This window comes from Anopheles cruzii, chromosome X, assembly GCF_943734635.1.
Source record: "Anopheles cruzii chromosome X, idAnoCruzAS_RS32_06, whole genome shotgun sequence".
Lineage (NCBI taxonomy): Eukaryota > Metazoa > Arthropoda > Insecta > Diptera > Culicidae > Anopheles > Anopheles cruzii.
The window spans coordinates 10,293,830-10,318,455 of record NC_069143.1 but is presented as its reverse complement, the minus strand read 5'-3'; the positions used below and the strand labels follow the sequence as shown (position 1 = coordinate 10,318,455).

At 56.2% G+C, this 24,626-nt stretch overlaps 2 protein-coding genes across 2 annotated transcripts; both read left to right on the top strand.

Annotated features, from left to right (window-relative positions):
- Positions 1 to 6,301: 6,301 nt before the first annotated feature.
- LOC128269610 (mucin-2) lies at positions 6,302 to 16,066 on the top strand. Its single transcript, XM_053007016.1, has 6 exons — positions 6,302 to 6,416; positions 8,080 to 8,465; positions 8,538 to 8,685; positions 8,743 to 15,762; positions 15,805 to 15,892; positions 15,967 to 16,066. The coding sequence occupies exons 1-6, from the start codon at positions 6,302 to 6,304 to the stop codon at positions 16,064 to 16,066; spliced, it is 7,857 nt and encodes a 2,618-aa protein (XP_052862976.1).
- Positions 16,067 to 21,513: 5,447 nt separating this feature from the next.
- On the top strand, positions 21,514 to 23,590 carry LOC128271876 (lysoplasmalogenase-like protein TMEM86A). The gene is made up of 7 exons (XM_053009552.1): positions 21,514 to 21,626; positions 22,035 to 22,150; positions 22,378 to 22,547; positions 22,623 to 22,813; positions 22,885 to 23,000; positions 23,082 to 23,183; positions 23,248 to 23,590. Exons 2-7 carry the CDS (start codon positions 22,124 to 22,126, stop codon positions 23,401 to 23,403), a joined length of 762 nt encoding a protein of 253 aa, XP_052865512.1. The 5' UTR covers positions 21,514 to 21,626; positions 22,035 to 22,123; the 3' UTR covers positions 23,404 to 23,590.
- The last annotated feature ends 1,036 nt before the right edge of the window (positions 23,591 to 24,626 follow it).

Genomic DNA, 24,626 nt, shown 5'->3' with positions numbered 1-24,626 from the left:
GGGGGGAAAGACCCCAGACTTGATCGGGCTGACTAATTCTGCTTCCTGCTCGCTCGCTTCATTATCATTTGCTCCTCGACTCCGGCTCGGGCCCCGCCGGAGGAAAGAATTGGAACACGAAACGAAGCACCACTTTCAGGGTTAAGTAGAAGAGTGGCAGAAGGTACGGTGGGTACGTGGGGACGTGGGGATCGAGATCAGCGCGAACCCTAATAGAGCTGCGAGTATATTTATGCAAATCGCCACTGCAGATCATCATCATGTGGTCTAGCGACGTCTGCCGCCGCGGCCGCCAAGGTTCCACCAAGGAAGGTCCCGCCGCCCGGCCGGCCGATACAGGTCTAGAGCATCTCCGATCTAGACCCGACACTTCCCGAAAGGTCAGACAGGCAAAGAAAGTCAGGCTCAGATAGGTTGGAGCGCCTAGCGCCTGCACATGCTTCGGCCGTCCACTCTTGGGCCGTTGTCCAGAATCGTTGAAGACACAGAGTGTAATTTAGGTCATCAACTGTCGCGTGCTCCAGGCGATAGGCGATAATAGGCGTCTGATGCGGATCGGCATCGTGGTTGAGGTGGTGAGGCCCGTTTCAATTAAAATGGCGTCCCAGCTGAAGTGTTGAGCTAAGCTAATACCGACCGTAGATCGCAGCATTGTCTAGTGGGGCGCGTTTGCGCTATTTGACGGCGGCCACCAATTCGTCCAAATTCGTTCCAAGGCCCATCGCCGGGCCGTGCCATGGAAATTGGGCAGCCCTACAACTTTCGTGCAGCGCGGACGAGTACTTCCGAGCAGAGCAGAGCTTCACCCACACCGACACCGTTCGAGGGGGGCGGGGGGGTTGGGCAGTTCCGGTAACGCCACGACCGGTAACGCCTGCGCCTGCGTGGGCCAGGTAGCAGGGAAGATTCTCGTCTGTCCTTCTTCTTGCTCGATTACCTTCCATTATGATACGCGCATGGCTCGGGCAAGAGTCGCGCAGACCCCGGCCCGTCCGTGCGTCCGGCCAGCGCTCCGAGAGCGCTCAGCGAACGGAAGCAGTCACGGTGATTAGATGATTGCTGGATGATCGCGCTCTCCACACTCCACAGTCTCTCGGCACCGGCCCGGCACGCCATTCCCACGCAAACGCGCGCAATCAACTCGCCTCGATGATGGCCATAACCTGTAAAAAGGCCTGCCCCCGATCAGTCTCTTTGGGGATCTGACTTTATTGCCTAGACTAGACGCGAAGCGTCTGCTGGCACATGCTGGTCTAGCGAGCGCGCTACGAAGATTCGTGCCTCGGTTTTCATGTGCAAAAATGTGCTCAGGGCCACACGGGTGGGAAGACCCCAATCTCCAGCGACCGCCAGTACCAGTGGGCTTGACCCCAAGAACTGCATGCCGAGCTGCAAGAAAGTCGAGAAAGCGTCCCTTTAGCTGCACTCCCATAGTCGGAATTCCGCATGCAGAGCGCATCGCTCGCTTTTACGTACCCCGATCACGGATTTGATGGACTGGACGAAATGCCAACCGGCCAGTACCGGTGTGCTTCACCTTGGCCTACAACACCTGCTGCTTCATCCATCCAGAAGGTGTGTGCCTGGGATCACCGGATCCCGCTGGGTGCGAAAATTTCGCTTTTCGATCGCTCACGTCTGTGCACGACGGCCCACACGAGCTGGAATGCCACCAGGAATGCCAATGTATGGGCATGGCCCCGGATGTGTGGCAGGAATACATAAGCAGCCGGGCCGGGTCTGGTGTGGCAGTCGTTGCTGTCGTTCTTTCTGTCTGCTGTCACCTCTTGTGAGAGGTTACTACTGGAAGGCAAGTCCACCAGGCAATCTACGTGGCTCCTGTTGTGAGCAGCTTTTTTGGCAGATGGTTGGTGACGCTCGAGCTCGGCGTTCTAGCGGTGGCTACCGGCTACCGAGCGGTACATTGTAATAACGGGTTCGCTTTAGCACTCCTCGTTGTTTCGTATTTTCGGTCGTTTTTGCTGTGTGAGCGCAGTGAGTTTGTACTGATTGTTGTTTCTATGCTCTATAATGTGGGGAAAAAATACTTAAAAACCAACGACAAAAAAAAAGTTTCACATTATAACTTACATCGCCAATTCCTTAAGATCTAATTACATGCTAATGCTTATGCCGGTAGTAGTGCCCTGAAGGGAATGCGAAGTGAGCTCGCCCGGCAATTTCTAGAGCATTTCTCGACTTTCTTGTCGACGTGCTTAACAAGAGGATCTATGTGCGTTCTGACGTGTAATTGCGTTGTACTATACCATGGGGGTGGGTACATTTATTATTAGTTTTAGAAGCTTGGTCTTTCGGTGCGGTGCGACCTAGGTCGCCGGTTATTTCCTTGGAACTTACCTAGGAAGGGGCTCCCGTCAAGTTCGGTCTAGCTGGTGGACGAAATGTTAAACCGCGGACGAGTGTGTTCCAGCAGTTTGGGAGCACTTTTGGAGGCTAACCAAATTTTGTAAACCTGCAACTAAAACGAGAGGGCAAGATAAGAATGTCGTGTGTGCAGCGCCAAACGTCAAATGATATCGTTCGATCCACTTAGCCCCAGGTCCCGCACACTCTCTCTCTCTCTCTCTCTCTCTCTCTCGTTAGCCTGGTCCTCGGCACACCATCGGCACAAGTACCATCCTAGCAGCAGCATATCCCGAGAGCTCGCTTGCCTGTGTGTGCGCATTTATTAATCACTCGCCGCCTGGTGTCACTCGATGTAGCTCAGCTTCAGAGCGATGGTGCTTCTGCCGTTCTGCAGGTGCTTCAGTTTTCCGATTTTGTGATGAGGCACGGATTCGCGCGCCATCGACCTTCGGCAAGCGGCGTTTCGAGCGCTTCTGCTTCACACAGCCATGAGCGGTGGGAGCTTCCTTGTGTTCCTGTGTGTGTGTGTGTGTGTGTGTGTGTGTGTGTGTGTGGCTTATCCAAGTTGCCTTTGTGACGTACACTCGGATGCAGAGCGATCGATGTTTATTTTCGATCGCTCGGCAAGGCACACCGGTTCGGCTTTGGAGTGGCTTGGCTACTAGATGGGTTTTTGTTTTGTGTTGCACGTTCTGGCTTCCGTAGGCCGGCGGCGAGTACGTGCCCCATCGGCACAAGGCCTGGCTGGCAGCACTGTGAGAGACCATTTTTTTGTTTATCGTTGCCGTTTTGGCTTTGCTTTGTTTCGGGGCCCCATCACACGGCAGAGTCCAGTCACACGGATCACACCACAAACACCCAGAGACTCAAGTAAATCTCTGGCTAAATCCATGTCAAAAGTAGAGCATTTGGTGTGGCTGGTGTGGCCACAGATATGAGTGAGATGGTGACTGGTGGCCAAGCGGTGGCCTAGTGACCATTCGGCGCTCTAACGCAGCCAACGGCCAACGGGTGACCTTACGGAGGGTAATACTTGATGAACCTCTGGCGTGTGGCGATGGCGTGCGAAGCAGGAACTTGCCCGGGGTTTCCGCTGCCATTCGTTCACACGACACGCCACCAGCCACCACCAGCCACCTGAAGGCACAGCCCACCAGCACCATCATTAGCAAGGCAAGAAGATGCTAAGATGCTGCGGAGGAAAACCTGCGCCTCCACGAACAGGGTCGTATCGATTATACCCACACACACACACACACACACAGACAAACAGACATAGGCCATCGCGTAATTAGTTCGCTGCGATCGGTCGAAAAAAGGGCAATTCCCACATGTGGAACGCCTGCGAAGACACGGGATGCTGTTGCGGATGCACAAATTAACCGCAAACTGTCATTGATCTGTAATGGTCCGCGGGCCAGCTCCTCCTCGGCCTGCTCCATTGGCTCCAGCTGCGAACGGCCGGGTGAAGCAACACACCGAACCGGGGAAAGAGCAACCCCAGAGGATAGAGGGGTGGGGATAATCGATTGGAATTTACCTGGTGGCTGGGGCCGTTTGGCTTGGCCTAGGGGGAATGGTCCGGACTACCGTTAATACCGGTGCAATTTATTACGGTCACTCCGGTCGTCATCATCACGGCAGCCCTCACCGGACCAGACCAGGCAGCCAAATGGCAGGCCAAGCAGGCTTGGCGCTGACCACTACCTCTGCAGCTCCGTGAAGTGCTCGACGACGTTTCGAAACCGTACTGGGACTGGTACTTCGCCGTACTTCCTCCAGATCTTCGTCCCAAATCCCAACACTTCTTCGCGTGTGCGCCTATGTGGTGAGGCTCCAAAAACCGCCCAACCTCTGGACGACGCGCAACATTCGCTTCAGGTCGTGCACCTGAGGAGCGCGAAGAGCAGAGATTACCGACCCCAACCGTGTCCACCGGGCAGAATGGGGTAGAAAAAAAGGCACCTTACTTAACGAGATTTACATCCGATCGCCGCCCCCGGCTGCCGGTGTCCCTGTTTTTGTTTGGTCCATGCAGGCTCAGAATACCCCGGTCTAGCCAGCTAGGCTAGACCTGCTGGGCTAGAAGATTCGGACACTCTGTGACGCACGTTCGTTGGCGGGTGGAGTTTTTGCGCTCATCGTGGTCCACTCCGGACCACACCAGACCAGAGTTGGGCATTCGAATTCGAACGCCCCTTCGGAAGGACTTCGACCCCTTTCGGCGTGCTGTGATGGGGAACGTTCCAACGAACTAGTGGAGCCGAACTAGCAGAACAGAGCGGAACAGAACAGAACAGGGCTACCTGCTAAGGTGTGTGTGTGTGGAGGAATGCTATCCGCCACAGCCCAACGGGGCCGGGGTCTTTGTACTTGGTAGCCACCACCAGAAACCACCCAATTGGCGATGGTGTGGAGCAGTCCACGCTACTCTCAGCAGCCGTGGCCGACGACCATGAGGCCGCACACGTGAGTCCAGATCCTCCCCCCAGGGGGCTCTGGACCCAAGTCCGGTCCAAGTAATGTAGCGCAACTAGCGCGAAGCAACACTGTGTGTGTGTGTGTAGGGCACATGAGCCTCTGGCAGATTTCGCTCTCCCCTTTTCATCCCGCTCTCTCTCGCGCGCGCACCGGACTCACATGGCGTGTTTCCCTGCCGCACAGCGTAAAGTGCTGCGAAAGTGCCGTTAAATTTGAGTATTTAATTACCGTTGCCGGACCACGGACTACAAGGCAGTCCAGTCCAGTAAAGTGGGCAGCCTGCAGCCTTCATCGGGGGCCACCATCGTGGCACAGGGTGGGGACCTTCCCTGGGGGGCCTCCGCGACACCTCTGGTCAGTGTGGGTCCAGGGCGAACAGTTCAGAACCGAGCGCGTGAGACCGCGCCACCCGATGACGTATGCGCTCTACTGAACTGGAACCTCTCGGTGGTGGTGGGGGGGTTCCAAGGTATTCCAAGGTGTTCCAAGTTGAATGTGCGCGCTGACGTGTGCCGTGATGTTCCAGAAGAAGCAGAAGACGAACCGCCGACACAGAGAGACGAACGAACGGGCGGACGGGGAACGGCCAGAGGCGCACGCAATGGCCCCAGCTAACGGCACTCTCGGCAAAGTGAATCGGAGATTCAGCTATTCCTCTTGCCGGGCACCTCTCCTGCTGCCCCCTACAACCGCACTGGCCAGCGCGAGGTGGTGATTACCCCGATCTTCTTCTTCTTCTTCTTCTGCATCATCTTCTTCCGCCGCCGCCGCCGCCGCCGCCGGCGTCCAATGGCCACGTCCAACTGGCCAGACCAGAGCGCTGGCACAACATCTGCAGCCACCTCCTTCCCTCCTTTCTGCTTCCTCTTCTTCTTCGCCTTCTTCTTCCATCTGGCAGGTGGGAATGGCGAGCGCAGATCAATGGCGTCATCCACTGGGGCGCTGCTGCCTCATGTGAGAAGCCTTCCGCATGTTCTACCTCAGCGGGCTGGAGACGCCCCCGGAAACGCCAACCCGGAAATAATCTTAATCGCGCAACCGCGTGTGTGTGCGTGTGGGAAGTTTTGGGCTCTTCGGTCTGTCTCTCTCTCTCTCACACACACGAAACGTCCCCGCAATTAGCGCAATTAACGTAATCCATTCCGGACGTACGCGCAGCCATGGGGCTGGTGGTTGGCTGCGTCGATGCAATGGGGAGGGGTGGGCTGGAGTGGTCTTTCGAAAGACTCCAGGTACTGGCGCGCGGACTCCAATGACATCCCGACAACCCGGGGGGGGAACCTGCGCGAAACCTCGTCCAAAAGTCACCGTTTCGTATATGTGTGCATATCCACAACCTATCTAACCATCCGTGTCTTCTTCTCTCTCTCTTCCTCTTTCTTCGTAGCAGCTCGCAGTGCAGTCCAGTCCATCGAGTGTCAAGCAACCACAACCAGGACAGGCGGCGTTCGAGATGATAATTAGGAGCTCGAGCCGGTTCGGGCTCAACCAACCGACGTTGCAAAGTATGATGACGAATGTTGTTCTGGCGCTGGCCGTACTCCTGATAGTACCGGCTGCCACCGGAGGTAGGTAACGGTACCCCGAGAGTTCGGTACCCCTCTAGTATAACCCTCACTCTTTTATCGTTCGGAACTCGAAACTCAGGAAGACCCGAACGGCGGGCCCGAGATTATAGTTAGGACGTGTGTGTGTGTCTGTGTGTGTGTGTGTGTGCGAAGATGCGCTGCGATTATTTATATGACTCTGCTACCCACGCACAGCACGCACAGCACATTTGCTCCTGGTGTCGGATGACACCTGCCAAGGGGACCGTCAAACGGCGAGCGTGAACGAAATTGGTGTAGTTGGTGGTCTGGCCGAAGGGAATTGGTCAGGGACTGCGTTCTGCCAACGTTCTTCGGTCACGCACGTGCACACGCACACCCACGTTGGAAAGGTGACCAATACTTGTTGGTCGGTCCGTTATCGGAGGGACCGGGTCGAGTCGAGAGACACCGCGACAGATGCCCGCACGGCCCGTGTCCGGTGACGTCCGCAATCCACCAATGACATATAGACCTAACCGCCCCGCCTCTGTGGCTGGGCGCGTGCCGCAGTCCCAAAATCCCAGATCCCAAATCCCCCGTTTTTGTGCCACAAATCCCAGAGTCAATTAAAGGGTATCTTCATCTCGGTACGCTCCTCGCCACAGCCAACCCGCCAAGTGAGTGTTCCCCTGAGAGTGTTTCGCTGAGGGGTGGTGAAGATGTTGGCCGAAGATATGAAGGTTTTGATTGGACGACACACCCATCGGAGCCCATCGAACGGGCACTTAATTGTTGTGTTGTGCCCACATAGAGATTGCTCATCAAGCCGCCTAGACCTGTCACGCATCCAGCGCCCTGGGGATGCGTCGCTCGGCCCGGACACACCTGTCCCCCTCGGTGGCCGAAAGTGCCGTTTGGCGAGTGCCGTCGCGTCCTGTGCGTGTATCTCTGCTCTGCCTCGGCAGATGTGCGGTTTGCCCGCTACACACTGGCACTCCTTCACGCTGCCACAGACTGCGGAGTTAATCATCCAGATAGAATCTCCTATGTGGCACTCGGGTGAGGTTTTGGATCTCGGGAAACGGACACGGTCTGGGGAAGTTGGAATCTGCTGTGCCCCGGGGGTTTGTGGTTCAAATTAGCCCGAGAACCCCGTTAAATCAATGGTCCATCCGCTCGTCCAAAGAGATATTACGATGACGACGACGAGACGGCGGCGCGGTGCGGAGTGCGTGTTCCCAAGATTGATTGGCGATTGGCCGATTCTTCTTCTAGCAGGGGTTCTGGAGACTGGGGGACTGCTTTTTTCTGGGCAGAGGGTTGAGAGGGTCTTGAGACCGACGACTACGGTGATTGTGTCTTTGGCACGGAAACAACCACCAGACAGGAAACGAAAGCAGCCTTGCGGTACGCGCGCGCACTGGCCGTCAATCTGACCTTGTCAGGGCGGCCAAGTTCGGCCAAGAAGTGGTGAGAAAAAGGTTGGGCTTTTGTTTGTGGTCTAGCGCGCCCAGCTTCAGGTCCGATCTGATCTACCTGGCAGAAGAGGCCATTCTGGGGCCGAGGCCAGAGCAGACCTTGCTTTGTTTGAGGGTCGTCAGGTTCCCATCATTCTTCTCTGGCGGACGGCGGACCGTAGGTCGCGCCCCGAATCAGGCCTACTCATGCTCATGGATCATTCTTCGTCTTCCCGTCCCGACAGCCCCAATGTATGAGAGTGACCAGACCGAGCTGGAAACGTATGGCGAGTCGACCGGATGCTACTACAACTACAACCACTACGGCGAGGGTGACCGGATCATGACGAACGAACCGTGCCTGAACTGTACCTGCCACGACCGCATGCTGATGTGCTACCTGCGCGTCTGCCCGTTCACCAAGGCGATCGGGCAGGACTGCACGGTGGAGAAGCGCGAGGACCAGTGCTGCCCGGTGATCACCTGCCCGGAGGTGGAGGTGCAGCTGGTGCAGCACCAGACCACGGACAGTCCGTCGACGGCGCTCGGTGCGGCCGGCACGACCCAGGTCGGGTCGCTCGACCAGTACGGCTGTTCGATCCACGGACGTTACTACCCGGAGGGAGCACAGGTAAGTGGGCGCATAACTACGCCAAGTTGGCTGAGCGATATCTTGATCACCACACGTACCACTCCCCCGTAGGTCCCGTCGAATCCGCAGAAGCCGTGCGAGCTATGCTACTGTATCCGCAACATGACGACGTGCGTAATGCAGGAGTGCACGCTCCACATCGATGGGTGCGAGCCGATCTACAACAAGGGTGTCTGCTGCCCCGTACGCTACGACTGCGGTAAGTTGCGGGAGGCTGTAGGAGTCAGACCCCGATACTGACCTCGACTTCCCACAGATCGCGACAAGGATACGGCTCCCATGCTGCTGGACGACGACGAGGGCACGACCACGACGGTGCGCCCGACACCCGGCTTCATCCTCACGACCACGCTGTCACCGACCGACGACTCGAGCGACTGCTCCCATAACGGCGAGACGTACGCCGAGGGTGCGCTCATCATGACGGACCAACCGTGCGAACATTGCTACTGCATGCGCGGCAAGATCGTGTGCGCGGTCCAGGAGTGCGGCACGCCGCTCGAGAACGAGAACAAGAACTGTACCGCAGTGCCACCGGCCGCTGGCCAGTGTTGCCCGGAGAAGTACGTGTGCGACGCTGGCGACGTGAGCCCGTCCAAAACATCAACCACGGCAAGTTCCACGGCGGCAGCCGACGACCACGACGAGGAGAAGCTAGAGCGAACCACGGCGAAGGATTCATTGGTTGACGACCAGACAGAAGAAGAGCCCGAAGATGGCGAGCAGCAACAGCAACACGTTCCTGCCGCTCACGACGAGTCCGCAGGTGGTGGTGAATCGAGCGAGGAGTCGCAGGAAGAGGAATCCGAGTTGGTCGGCAAACCGGTGTACCATCTGACAACGCTGCCACCGGCAACGGGCGCTCTGGACGAGCGACTAGGCGAAGACGGGCCGGAACCCGAGACCGACCGCGACCGAGATGGTGAGCCGGAACAGGATCATGTGCCTGGTCACGCGGCGGCTGGCCACACCGAGCCGTCGGTAGCCATGGCACAGCCCACAACGACCACGACACCAGAGCACGACCTTCCGACGACCAAGCAGACCGACGAGCAGACCGACGAACAGACCGACGAGGAGGCCGATGTCGGCGAAGGTCAGTTCACCACGCCACAAACCCACCATGACCACGACGACGCAGAGGGCGAAGACCTCGACGAAGAATTGGACCAAGCGCCTACCGCCACAACCGGAACTCCACCGGCAGACCAAGACCAGAAGCTAGTATTGGAACAGGAACACTCCACTCATGGGCCGCCGCTCGCGGAGACACCAGCGTCCCCAGCGGAGAAGGCCACCACAGCCGCCGACGAGCAGGAGGAGGTGTCTGACCGGGAAGAACCCACCACCGTTAGGATGTCTGAGACGGCGACGAGCGTCCGCCCGCCGCACGTTCCGGTGGCGTTCGACGAGACGGAGAACGAAATCGACGACCTCCAACACGACACGAAGTTGGAGGTGACCACAACGAAGATCTTGGACCTGGCACCGGAACATGAGAACGAACATGAGGATGAGCAGCAGCAGACGACGACGTCCGTGGCTCCACGGACCGAGTCGAGCACGGAGGGCCGCAAGGAGGCAATGCATAAGGCCGACGATCAGGAGCAAGAGGGAGAACAGCCAAAGCCGCAGCCACCTTCGACCTCCGAGGAGCAGGACTTTGTGGAGTTGCCACCGGCCACGGTCGCCACGGAGCTGCTCGGTGCGCCCGTTTCCGATTCCCAGCCCGAGACCCCAGCCGCCGAGCTGCCGTCGGACGAGGTCGTGACGGGTGTTCCACTTGAGTTTGACTCGCACGTGCTGGGCTCCTCGACAGCTACACCTGAAACGACCACCACCACCACCACCACCACCCGTACGCCGGAGTTCGGTGACCGGAAGGCGGACGATGGGGCCCCACACATCGACCTGGACGAGCCGGTTGAAATGAATACCGTAATCCCGTTGGACCTGGACCAAGAGGTCGCCGCTGTTGACGAAGAACAGCAGCAGCACCACGTACCCGAGGACGAAGTGGTGCCAGAGACCGCCCCATTCCCGGAGGCAATCCCCGGCGAGGGTCACTGTCTGCTCGAGGGGACGACGTACGCGAACGGGGATACGGTGCCGGCCAGCGGCAAGTGTCAGGCGTCATGCCGCTGCACCAACAGCATCGTGCACTGTGAGATGGTCCAGTGTGACGCTCCGCCCAGTCCAGACTGCACTCCCAAGTCGGTGCCGTCGGACGAGTGTTGCCCCGCGTACAGCTGCCCTCAGCCCCAGGCTAGCTCCAGCACTGTGGCGCCCACTGTCGCCCACTCCACGAGCTCCCCACCGGATGTGGAGTCGACCGAGATCTCGACAAGCGCGGCCAGTGACAGCGACGAATCGACGTCAGCGTCGACGGCCTCGGTCAGTGGTTCGGCCTCGACGGAAACCTCCGGAACCCGGGACACGGATGAAGAAGCGGACGATAGCGCTACCGGAGAGGAGCAGGCCGAGAGCGATTCGGCCGATTGGGATGTCGACGAGGACGCACTGAAGCCGCTACTTCCGGTGGAGTCACCGATGTACGATCCGATGCAAATCAACTTCTTCGCCGGTAACCGCCCAACGACGGCCCAGTACGATGACGAGATCTTGCTCAGCACGGCCAGCCCGGCCCCTAGCACCAGCGTTCACCAGGCCCCGACCACGACCACAACACCGAAGGAAGCTCCCACGACGACCACGACGACCGCCGATGAGGAAGAAGTAGTTCGGGCCACGTCCGTGGAGCCACAAGTCCCAGAACGGGTTCAGACGGAAGAGCCACAAGTCCCAGATCGGATCCAGATGGAAGAGGCGTCCACCCCGCAGGCAGTGGAGGCAGTGGAAGTTGATGATGACCAGCCCAGCACGACGACCGAGCGGAAACCGTTGGCCCCGGAGGAAGAGCATGAGGAGCATGAGGAGCAGGAGGAAGACGAGGTAGCTACGGTGAGCACTGTGAAGCCGCTGAAGGCGGCCGACGATGAGGACCTTGAAGAATTAGCCCAACCCAGCACAACACCGCTCGGGGAACGTGGACAAGATCCGGTGGTCACGACGGAAGCCACAGCGGAAGCTCCAAGCGAGTCCCCAAGACCGACACCGGTCGATCGTACGGCCACCGTGGAGCCCGTTCCAGTGCCGGTAGTCCCGACCGACCGTCCCACCGAGCCGGAATCGGAAGAACCGGAAGACCACCCGAGCACGACCGCCCGACCGCTGGAGATCGTCCCGACGACAATGCCGACGCTCGAGCAGAAGGAACAGGAGGTGGAGCAACCGGAGCAACACCACAGCGAGGTATCACAGGACCTGGCACCGACCACGGTGGCCCAGGAGGTAGCGAACCCAACTACGATGGCCGTCGAGCCAGTGGACCAAAACCAGAGCACGACTCCTACGGCCCCAGACATGATCCCGACTACGGCTCCGATGGTCGAACGGGTCGAGGAACACCAGACTACGGTGTCGGGCGGAGCGCAGGAGCTCCCAGTCCCGAGTACGACTGTAATGGAGGAACCAGAGGCACCAGCCACTGTCTCCAGCGCCGGCAAGGATACGGACGTGGAACAGCCAACCACTGCTGGAGTTGAGGGCCCGGTATACGTACCGGAAACGACCCCCAAGGCCAAGGTGGAGATTGGAGTCACGGACCAGGATCATTCGCAGCAGGTACAGACCTCGACTTCGGAAGCGACAGCTGCGGCTGAGCCGATCCACACGCAGACCGAGCTGGTGATGCTCTCCACGGACGCCACCGACGACTTGGACGACCAAGGGCCGTATACGACAAGTGCGGCGGCTGAAGGGCCCGCTGTACCATCGAAGACGCACCCAACAACGGAGGAGCAGCTCACAGTTGACAGCGCAACGCCCACCACGACAGCCCAGGCAGCGACGTCCGCGGAAGAGCAGGTGACGGAGCGGGTTGACTCGACGACGGTCGTGAGCCAACCTCCGGTGGCCCCGAGCAGCACGGCCGCGCCGACGACCGACGGCTCCATCGTGTTCCGTGTGGATGACGAGGACACCAAGCCGATTCTGAGGCCGACGGTTGACAAGCAGGAAGACGATGGGGCGGAACAGGAGCAGCCAGCAACCGAATCAGACGAGGACAACTTGATCAACGCGTTGAACGCAGTCATCGCACAGCATGACGACTCCATCCACTTCCCGGTCGACGATGACGATGAGGATGATGGCGGTGACGTGTTCGGTGCGTCGAAGCCCGAAGTACCGGCCGAGGTACCGCGGGAGCCGGTGCCACTTGAGTCGGACGACCAGATCAAGCACCGGGACGAGGTGGCCACGACCACCAGTACCTCCACCGATCGGCAGACGACGGCGCAACCGGCGGCCGAAGCCGAGGACGATGTGTCCAGCAACGAGATCGACTCGGACGTACCGCAAAAGATCGCCCATCCGACGCTGAAGCCCGTCAGTAAACCGGACGTGATCCTCCCAGCAATGTACGACGAGATTGACGAGACGGAGCAGGAGGAGCCCGAAGACCAGGAGCAGCAGCAGGTGTCACCGAGCCCAACTACCACCGTGCGGCCCGTCGTTCATGTGTCGGAAGATACGGACACCACCACCACAGGCACCCCTGCCACAAGTGGCACCTCGACCGTCAAAGACGAGGAGGAGGAGCCGGAGGAGGGCGAGCAGGAGCACGACGCAACACCGAGCAGTGCAGTGGACGAGGTGCCAACAACAACACCACCCAGTCCGGTTCTCGTCCAGAAACATGACGATGCCGCTCAGGAACTACCGGATGTAGTGACACCGGACGTAGCGGACAAGGTGGACGACCAAGAGGACGATGACGGGCAGCGGCCGGAGGCAGACCAACCCACGACAATGGCAACGGACTTGGTCCCGGCAGACCACGCGCAGACTACCACGCCGCCTCACCCAGATGAAACGGAGACGGAAGAACCGCACCGACCAGCTGTCAGTTCGCTGTCACCGCTGGCGGCGGACGTTGACGAGGACGGCCCCACCCCAGCAACGACTCATGATGGCAGTCCGGACGTGGAGCTCGTGGCCATCACGAAGCTTCCGGAGATCCAGACCAACGATCAGGACCAACCCAAGGATCAGACCAAGGATCGGGAACCGACCACAACAGCACCGGCGCACGAGGAAGAACCGGGCACCACTCCCCGACCGGCACCCGAAGACGGTGTGTATTCTGCGGAGGACCAACCGGTGGAACCGGAACAAGATGCACCGCAGCATAGTACCCCATCGGCAGCGGAGGAGTCGTCGGACGTGAGTGATGAGCTGGAGCCACACCACCACGTGCCAACCACAACCGGCGCACCGTCACCAGCCCAGGATGAGGAGGAAACTGGCGAGAAGGGAGCCGAGGAACAGCCCGAGGTAGCGCACGATGAGCAGGAGGAGGAGGGTGCTGCTGATAGGGCGACTACGACGACGTCCAGCGTGACACCGACTGTGACGGACCGTGTACCACAAGCCTCGGAGCCGGAAGTGGATGGTGACGCCGAAGTTGTAGGCACCGTCGAGCGGGTGAAGGAGGACGAGGAACCGGTGCAATCGGAACCAAGTACCACCGAGGCGGCGGCGGCAGCCGGACCAGTGGACCAAGACTTGGCCCAAGATCTGGACCAAGAACTGGACCAAGACCAAGATCTGGACTCGGACCCGCAAGTGACCAAAGCTGCCCCGACGACGACGGTGGTGCCAGACGCGGAGGAGCACAGCGCCCCGGATTCGGATGGGCCCGAGTACGGTAGCACCAGCCCGCCGAAGAAGTTGGAGAAACCGGACCAGGGCGAAGAAGCTGATGAGGTGACCGCTACGCCGACCGACCGACCAGCTGACCTCGGCACACAAGTGGAGGAGCACGAGCAGGAAGATCGGGTGCGGGTGTCGCCGACGACGACGACGGCGCCGCTACCGACGACCCCAGCAGTGAACGTGGAGCACGACCAGGACGAAGACACCGACGAGGGCGAGCTGGTGGAGCACGTCCCGCAAACGGACCCGCTCGGAGACTCCTCGTCTGAGGAGGACCAAGAGCAGGAAGGGGAGGAGGCGGAGGTGGCCGTTGCTGAGGCGTCCACGGGAGCGCCACCAGCGACGACCAGCGCCCCCGCTACCGCCAGCAGCACCACCGCGGAACCAGCAGCCGTTAGCGTCACTCCGGAAACGGTGACATCTTCGGAACGGGTGGACGTGGAGAGCGATGCAGCCACTACGACGGTGGTCTCGGTGACCCCTGATGCCCCTGTGACCCACGCCCCGCCCACGCCAACGATCACGGAGATCGGCGCCTCAGACTCGGACGCGATGGAAGTCACGACTATGACAGCGACGCGACTCGGAGGCGAACCGGACGAACCGGCCGACGATGACGGCGGTGAAGGCGCAGCGACGACGACGACGGTTAGCCCGACTCCGATTTCATCCCCTGCCTCCTCTACCGCCGCTGCGGTCCCGGTCGCTCCACATCACGATGACGTAGAGCCGATGACGACAGCCACACCGCCAGCACCAGCACCACCGACGACGACCACCAGCCACCCGAGCCAGGAGGAGGTGGAGGAAGAGCAGGGCACTGTCGCACCGGCCGGCGACGTACCTCAGAAACCTGAGCCACCCGCGTCCCCGGTACAGCCGGCATCCAGCACCAGCACCAGCAGCCCGACCAGCAGCACCACCGAGGACAACGCAGAGGACACAGAGGAAGACGCAGCTGAGGACGACGGGCAGCAGAAGGTGGGCGCGGAGTTGCCGCTGTCCGACTCGAGCTCGACCGCGCCGCCACCGCCCGGTCTCCAGGAGGAGCAACCGGGAGCAGGGCCGGCTCAGGAGCAGGAAACGGTCGGCCCGTCGTACGGTGCACCCGGCCAGCACTACGACACCGGGTACGGGCACATGCCGCCCCACTATCCGCCCTCCTCGTACGAGGACGACTACGGCGAGGAGGAGGACCCGGCCGCCTTCGGGCCCGGCACCTGCCGGTACGGCGGGAAGCTGTACGTCTCGGCGCAGCAGATCCCGCGCGACGATCCGTGCGACTTCTGCTTCTGCTTCCGCAGCGACATCATCTGCCTGCAGCAGTCCTGCCCCCCGCCCATCACCGGGTGCAACGAGGAGCCGATCGCCGGGTTCTGCTGCCCCCGCTACGAGTGCCCCGTCTCGATGGCGACCGTCCTGAACGTGACGACCAGCACCACCACCACCACCACGACGCTGCCACCCCACTTCCTCGCCCACGCCTACAAAGGGGCGGGTGGTGGGGCCGGCGGTGGTTCCGGTGTTGGGGCCGGCCCAGTCCAGAAGCGGGGCTGCCAGATCGCGGGCAAGGCGTACGGAGTCGGTGAACCGGTCGCGTCCGCCTCCGGGCCCTGCATGCGCTGCACGTAAGTCGAAGTCAGGCGGGGGGGGGGATCTACCTTTCCACCTACTAACCCCTTTCTCTCCCACCCCGCAACAGGTGTGGCGGCGATGGACAGATGCAGTGCGAACCGAAGGCCTGCAGCCCGGAGCCGATGCTGAAGCAGATGATTGCGGTGGCGGCGGCCCGGAAGAGATGAGCGGGTGCGCCGGGCGATGAGCGGGGCGGCCAGGGGGTGACGGAGCACCAGCCGCAGCCGCAGCAGCGGGGCGATAGGTTAGAGTTACGCAACACCACAGCAGCAGCAGCAGCAGTAGGAGAAGGAGCAGTAGGTGGAGGAGGAGCAGTGGGAGGGGCAACAACAGTACAGCAACGACGACGGTGATCCGACGGCAGTAGAGTGAGGAGGTGGCGGCGGCGAAGAAGAGACTGAAGCGCAGCAGAGTGGTGGTGATGATGGTGGTGATGGTAGTGGTGGTGGTGGTGGGATGTGGTGGAGTGGAGCGAGTGGAGCGCAAGTGGAGCGCAAGTGGAGCGAGTGGACTTGGAACACTGCTGGTGATGGAGTGCATGGTGGGGAGCGACGCGGGCGCGAACTACAGCGGTAAGCACTACTCTACACAGGCGAAGCGCCTCTTCTACTCTTATAGCTAACAAGAGCTAACCACGTCAAAAGGCCTCTAACTCAAGAGTAACTCTCGAGCAGTAACCACACCCACCCCTCAGCAGCAGCAACAGCAGCTACAGTTAGGTCTTCCCTGTGTCCCTGTGTTTAACGATTGTGTGTGTGTGTGTATGTGTGTATGTGTGTATGTCTTCTGGTTTTTGTTTCATTCCATTCAACCACCTTGTGTTTTCGTACTAGTAGTAGTAGTAGTAGTAGTAGTAGTAATACTGGTAGTAGTATGTGGTAGTCGTACTAGTTCCGTTGTGCCTGGTCCTTCCCCTGTTCCGTTCCTCAGCTGATTTTCCCGGCGATGGCAACGTGGACGACCTCCACGGAATGGACCTGCCGTGACCGCCACCTGGGGACTCTTGGAAATTTGGTCTCCGCTGGGCCGCGCTCTGGAGTGCATGGAGGACTCTGGAGTCCACTACTGGATTGAAGAATTCGAACGGGCCCCGGTGTTGTCTGGAAGAGGGACCGTTGAACACTCTGGGTGTGTTCTGTAGACGGGACGCGTCCCAATGTGTGGTTACCAAGGGCAACCTCAGATTGCCTTTACCTTGCCCAACGCGTCCGCAACGCGTGTACTCCACACGCCTGCGCTAATCCGGCAAGCCGGCCTCCCTCCGGATACTTAACCGGAGCTAGACCCACGCGTTGGACTCACCATTGCCATTGACAGCAGGAGCAGTAACAGGAGCGCAGTGACCAGGAGATGGGGGGGATGTAGGGGGCCTCCCGATCGCCCGGTGTTTGACCGGTCTAGCCGGAATCAGCTAGTCCCTCCCACCGTGACGTGCACCACCAAGTCGGCGCTACCTACGCTACCTCCTGGACTCCTGGTCCTGTAGGTCGCGGTTATAGGTCGCGCACCTCTTTGGCTGGCGGCGCCCACGTGTAGGTTGGGACTGCTGCTCGGATTGCTTGAACATCTGGCGACCTCTCGGGAGGCCCCCTCTTCCCCCACAACCACCACCAACCATCCCAACTAGCCAAGATCCAGGGTAGTCCCGATGACCCTCCTGTGGCAAGCAAGGCTGCTGATTAATCACTACTCTGGGGCCCCTCAGCCTAACACCCAGCACCCTTTCAACCATCCCCCCCCCGTGTACCCAGCTGCCCGATCCGTCCTGCCACCGGCGACCTCAGAAGTGACGGGGCGCACCTGTCACAGGGTGCACCTGTCACTTCTGAATCGACAGCTATTATTAATACCGCTATGAGTAATAACATTATTATACTGCTATTCGTATTATAACTATAATTTTTATTATTAATACTATTATTGCTATTATTAACATTATTATTATTATTGCTATTATTATTATTATTATTATTATTATTATTATTAGTAATACTAGGAACATTATGAATACGGTAATTTATGATTACGATCACACTGTTTTCCGTTGCTCTGTATATTTTTGCCATAATTTTAAAACTTCCTGAGCGAAAGCGTGTGTGCGTGTGTGTATGGGTGTGTGTGTGTGGAGTTGGGTTGAGCACAGGATACACGGTTTTTGGGGAGCGATCGGCACCGGCTAAGTCCCCCCCTCCCCGTAACAGCAACAGCATCTTGCCGAACCACGGCACGGCACATGGCACGTTCATATACCGAGACAGACCCCCCCCCCCCCCCCCGTAGTCAGAGTAGTTTAGCGGAGCAGCCAGATAGACGAGTTGCACATAGACGACGATGCCCCCCCCCCCCCCCCCCCCCTCTCGCGACGAAGTACTGTGCGCTGTCCGCCGGGACGTCGAACCTCGGGACAGTTGCGTATGGCTCGCGTTTCCAGCAGCAAAAGGCGCACACGAAATACGACGACGACTGCCAGACTGCCACCTTCGCTGTGTGAGTGAGTGCGTGTGAATAGGAGTGTGTGTGTGTGTGTGTGTAGGATGGATTGGCGGATGGAAATCCGGGGCTCGAACCAGGCGTTTGCCGGGCGGTTTTGTGGATTGGGTAATTTTCTATCTTATTACTATGGATAACTTTTTCACTGGTACCTGGTACCTACCAAACGACACTACACAACGAACTGCACTCACACTCACGCCGGTACCAAACCAGTGTACGGGAGATAACGAGCCAGGAAAGCAACCGCTACCAATCGCTAGTAATACTAACCCTGCCCAGCGTTCTACAGTTCCAGAATGGAAGCGCGGGACACAACAACAAGACGGAAAGTAGGAAATAGGAACCACCACTGTCTGAAACCATTCTGTCTCTGGTTAGAACTACTACCACTACGACTACTACTACTACTACTACTACTGCTACTGCTACTGCTTGGAATCAGGATGTAGATTAACTTGGCGTACTTGGCGGACTGGCCAAGGACGGCCCAAAGGTACAACACTTTTAGACAAACTTGGCACCCGACGCCAACGAAAGTCATTAAGGGGACGAAGCGAAAAGTTCCAACAGCGACGACAGGGACAGCGAAATGTTTCAAGTAAAATAGTCAGGGACGCAAAAAAACACGGTACGAAACGCGACCAAGCGAGAAGCTGTACTGTACACCAAGAGTTGTATCAAGACAAACGCACACAAGCCCAGGGGGCGACGGGGAGACACAAGAGGCAGGAAACGGAAATGACCACTAGTGCGCGGGCAGCAGGAGCATCGAAGCGGAACATCACAATCGGAGAGGGAGACGGGCCAAAGCATAAGTTTGAACCAGAGACCCCGGTAGGCTGCCACTCGGACCTGCCCGTCGGTTCGGCGTTGAACCTAAGCGACACCGCGTACGCTCGCCCGAGCTGTTTTCCAGGAGATCCACCCTCGGTTTTTTTCTTCCTCAAGAGCCGACGTAGCTTAGCTTAGACGGCAACCCAAGCTGGAGCTCAATCCTTTGGCTCTATTTGGCTCCATCCAAACAGCGAAGAGGTTGGCCGCGGAGAGGAGAGATGCTCGACGTTTGCCGAGCTTTGGCTACGGTTACTATTATCGTTTTGTCGTTTCGAATCTCACTCCATCATTGCTTCTATTGTTTTTGCATCGACCTGACCGCCAGAGGACGACGGACTCTGGCGCTCCGGTCCACGGGGCCATTCGGGGTTCCGAGGCACTCGGGTCTCGGCTCTTGAGACGGGGGCCACTGGCCCAGCGCAACTTCTCGGCTCTCCTTCTCCACGTGGCCGGTCGGTCTTACCAGCGAAGCGTACTTGCTGCTTTGCTTCTCCCGAGTGCATCCGTGTGCACTATTTGAGCACCGGACGCCACACGTGTTTGAGATGGAGACGCCCGGTCGTGAAAAGGGGCCCACGGGGCTTCTGGAAAACAGCTCGCCTTACATGCAGCACACACCTGGGCAGCTGACGTGTCCAGGTGGTGGAAACACAGAAATCACTTGCGTCTTGGCGACCGAGGGCGCCTTGCTCGGGTTCAACGCGCACACCGATGGGCTAGAGAGTGAATGGCGAGCAGCACTTTGTTTTTTTTTTATTATTAATATTTTTTGAATTATAGAACAAAACGTGATTTTCCGGGGGCGTGTGTGTGTGTGTGTGTGGAAAGTGCCCGGGTATCTATCTATTGTGACAGACTCCAGGCACATCACCAATGAGGCCAGACAGGGCACGCGAAAACCGTGGAAAAAGAGCACACGAAAGAATCTGGAACGGAAGAGCGGTGCGAGCGAGCGAGAGAAAGAGAGAAGGAGAGTGAGAGAAGGAGAGAGAGAGAAGGAGAGTGAGAGGAGAGAAAGAGAGAGAGAGAGAGTTGTAAAGCCGAGAGGGAAAGAAATTAACATTAACAAAGTGAGGAAATGGAAAAAAAGAAACAGATAATTCAGGATATTTTTAAGTGTCCTTTTATACTGGAATAAAATTTTTACGTAAACATGTTCGGTCTGTAGGCACAGAAGGGGGCTAGGGAAATGGTTTGGGGTTTGGGCTTCAACTATCCTGAAGCAGGCCATTCAAAAGCAATATGAGAAAACGTATTTCGAGCGTGCTTCATCTATCCGAAAATTCTCGGTCGGAGTCGTCGTTTAAATCGGACGGGGTCGTTTAAAATCAATAGACTGGCTTAACGCTGATGGTTAGAAGCATGCTGCACCTATCCGAAACTAAAAAACGCAAGAATAAACGTAACAAAAAAACGCAAGAATCATCCTTAGCAGTTCGAATGAAAGCCAACCCTGGGCACGGTGGGATTGCAAAAATTTTCTTTTTCCCGTTGAAACAGGTGCATTTCGTTAACAGGTTAACAGGTGCAATACGGACCGGTCCGTTCTTCTAAGATTTAAAAAAAAAGGTGCATTTCGTTGTCGGGTTTGGTCGCAAGCGTTTCGCGATGGAGGATACTGTAGAGAGTTAGTATGGTAGCGTTATAAGGGCTGCCAGAGTGGTTGTGTTTCGTGTTCGTACAGGCATTAAAGTCAGCCAGCCAAACAGTTGACAACTACTTTTTGAAGGCGAACTGACTGTAGTTGGCAACACATCCAAGCGTTTTTCACCGCACACAACGCAACAGGCGCACGCGCCATTTCGTATGGAAGGAGTAAATAAAACGGAGCGTTTCTTTATCATATCTTTATCATAATGGGATGGATCCAGTATATGCAGTGTATGCTGTGCTACTGCCTTGCTACTTTTGTAGATAAAAAATTTACCAAATTAGCTAAAGATAGCTACCACCCGAATCTACACACCTTTCCTTTCGCACGACCTTGTTCCTTGTTTCGTGGGCAAAACACGTTAAAAACATAAACAGCCCCATGGGGGAGAGAGGGCCGTCAATATAAATCATACTAAACTTGACAGCAAAATGACAGCACGTGTACAACACAGCGAGAGATAGAAAGAGAGAAAGAGAGAGAGAGAGAGAGAGAGAGAGAGAGAGAGAGAGAGAGAGTTTGTCGTTAAGTAGTTACTTACATCCTTGAATAATTCGCTAATTTATTCGGCTGACCCCAAACACCGAATGTCCGCACTTTATCTACGCGAAGTGTTGGTTGACAACTTCCTTTAATCTACAACAGGCTGGCGAAATATGTTCCTATGTTTTGCTATCGCTACTCAGTATCGCTCAGTATCGGCGCGTGCTCAACGTTAGGCGGTTGAGCGTACCATTCTTTCATTGCAGGTCAGTGGGCAGAAACTGTGAACAACTGATAATTTCGACAATTTTAGAAGCCGGTCAACTCGTGGTTCAGATGCGTGGTTTCCCGGTGCCGCCAGTCCATCGGACGAACTCCTGCGAGCAGAGCTGCGAGATTGCGATAAGCTAACGTTAATGCCGCCCGTGCATAGCTTGTTGTTTTCGTCGATTCCTTTGCTAACTGCATGCCCAATTGGCCCTAGCACCTCGCTCACACGCTCAACCATTTCGTCGTAGCATAATTTCACTCCTTCAATCAATATTACCAAACCAAAGTACGGCAATTCGCCTCTGCATCGTCCATCTGACCAGCCGTGCAACTGCTCTGCCCGTTCGGTAGCACTCTTTCGTTGTTTTACGTATAATTATTAATTATGTTCTTTATTTTTTCAGATTTATTTCATCCTTCCATTTAGTAAACTTCACAGAACGTTCACACTACCCCGGCATTGGAATAAACATCACATTACGAAAAAGCAATAATGACGCGTGACGATATCAGCGAAAATGTAAGTCTAAACCTACCTTCGCTAGCCTTCTTATCATACGATAACCACCCTAAAAGCCGTTCCCAGTGATAAGATAACCCGCTGCACCCTGACCATTGACCCGCGTAAAGTCGTGCATAGGCACAGGAGCTGGAAGAATTATATCACGCCGGGAGAGAGTCTCTCACTCACTTTTGTTCCCTGTCTATCTATCCTAGTTTTGACAAGGCTTTTTTTTCTTATTTTAGAAAAATTCTCACAAATCCAAATTGATACCGTTTATCACCACGACGATACTATATTTCTCGCTAATCGAACATACCGATCGTGCCACCACGCCATCGACGGTACTAAAATGTATGCCGATAATCAGTTTATTATTTTTCGTTGTGCTGACAGAGACCAAAACTAAGGAAGCGTATGTTTGCAAACAAATAATTCCATCAAACAATAAGCTAGCAGTATTAACACGCGCCAACTAATTCGATTTCAGGAGACGATACAGCAGGTGCATTTGGCTCGGTCTCTGCTTCTCGTCCGTGGGCGATTTCTTGCTAAATTATGATTTATTCGAAGCAGGAATGGGAGCGTTTGGAGCTGCCCAGGTTTGCTACATCGTAGCGTTTGGCTTCGAACGATTGAAATTTTGGATTGGCGCTATCTTATACGTGGGCGGAATAATGGGTAAGTCAAATGCAGTTCGGTTCGGTTTCGGTCAGGTCGCGCATCATTCACTTCCCTTTTTTTCCCCACAGCAACGGCTCTCTTCTATGAAAATCTGCACTCCATCATCAAAATATGTCTTCCAATGTACGCTGTGCTCTTGCTCACTATGTGCTGGAGGTCGTTAGCGAGAATACAAACCCCTAATGTAAGCTACCGATACCGATCATCTCTGACCCATGGACCATTTGTCATGTTTTTCGGTTTTTTGTTTTTCGTTTCCGAACAGAACCTGCTGCAGCTTGCGTGTGGAATAAGCAGCATTTTATTCGTATTGTCAGACGGCATAATTGCGTTTGATAAATTTTATACTCCTATATATTCAGCACAGGTAAATAATCTTAGGACATAGTTTGTTCTATCTGTCTATCAACCCATGTTTGTTTTTATTTCAGACTTATATAATGGTAACATATTACATTGCACAAGCTGGAATAACACTCAGTATAACCGATCACAGATTGCAAATTGATGAATTTGCAAACACTTTGGGCTCGCCGACGCAACTTTACAAGAAGACTGCATCCAAAAACAAATCCAAGTCGTCCTGAACACTGTTGTATCATACAACACTCCAAATTACATTGTTCCATCAAAGCGATTGAGCAGCTAGTAGATTACAACATCTGTGATTCTGTATCTTCCTATTATTCAGGACTATTCTTTTTGAAATGAATTTTGTATTCTTTTGATGAAAAATTTAATAAACGAGCGTGCAATATTTTAACCTGCATTTTAACAAAAGCCACAGTTTTTTATGTCCTTCCTTTTTACATGCGATCATCGCTATAAGAGACCCCACTTTCGTTCCGAAACCTACGGTAAGGAGTAGCTCCAATGAATATTGTTTCTTTACAAATGTTTCCAACGCCTGTCGTCCTGACGCCAACCTCCTACCCTGCCCTGTAGTATGCCCTGTCGCCAACCTCCTACGCTAACCGTCTGTTAATCGACAGCGAGTGACCCAACCACATACTAGTTCCTAAGAGGTCCCTCTCTCGCGGATCTCCTTGTCGTGGATTGCTTTGGCAACGTTTTCGAGCAGTCCCTCGTACCGGGACCTTCCCCATCCGTCATCGGCCTATCTCACCCGGCCTCAGATTGTTCGCAGCACTAGGTCCTGTGACTTGGTCCAGGTCCCGTTCGGTCTCTGTCTCTTTCTCTTCGTCTTCTCCGCCTTTAGTCGGGTTTATGCTTCAGACATCGTCACCAGATTAAATTCCTAGTATGTCGATAAGCCAGAACTTACGCACACCTCTAAAAACTAGTACCTCCTTCGTCGATGCTCGCCCGCAGAGGAGACTGTCCCCATGGCTGCGGTCGATGAGAGCCGAGAAATGGAAGAATACCGTTTCAGATACTCGAGCCACACACATTACATACCAAAAGATAGCTTCCACTAGCCTCGTTAGCTTTCGTGCAAAGCCGTACAGAAGTATCCCAACATGATCAGTTAAAGCTGATTAAAATCCAGACAGTCATATACTGTCTAGAAGTCAATGAAGATTTGGTGTGTTCTGTTGCTGTACTCACGGCATTTTTGCAGGATTTTTCGCACAGTAAAGAACTGACCCTAATGCCGCAGTTTGAAAAGTTAATGTCGGTTTCGAAAATTTATTTCCCGTATGTGATTTCGAGGATGCAACGACGGCGATGCAAGAGCGGTCGGGATAACAGATTGATGAAGAGATGCCTTATTGCATGGCAGGACCGCTGACCTGTTGTGGTGCCGGGTGTGTAAGTAAGGCAAAAACCCTGGACCCTGGAGTAGAAA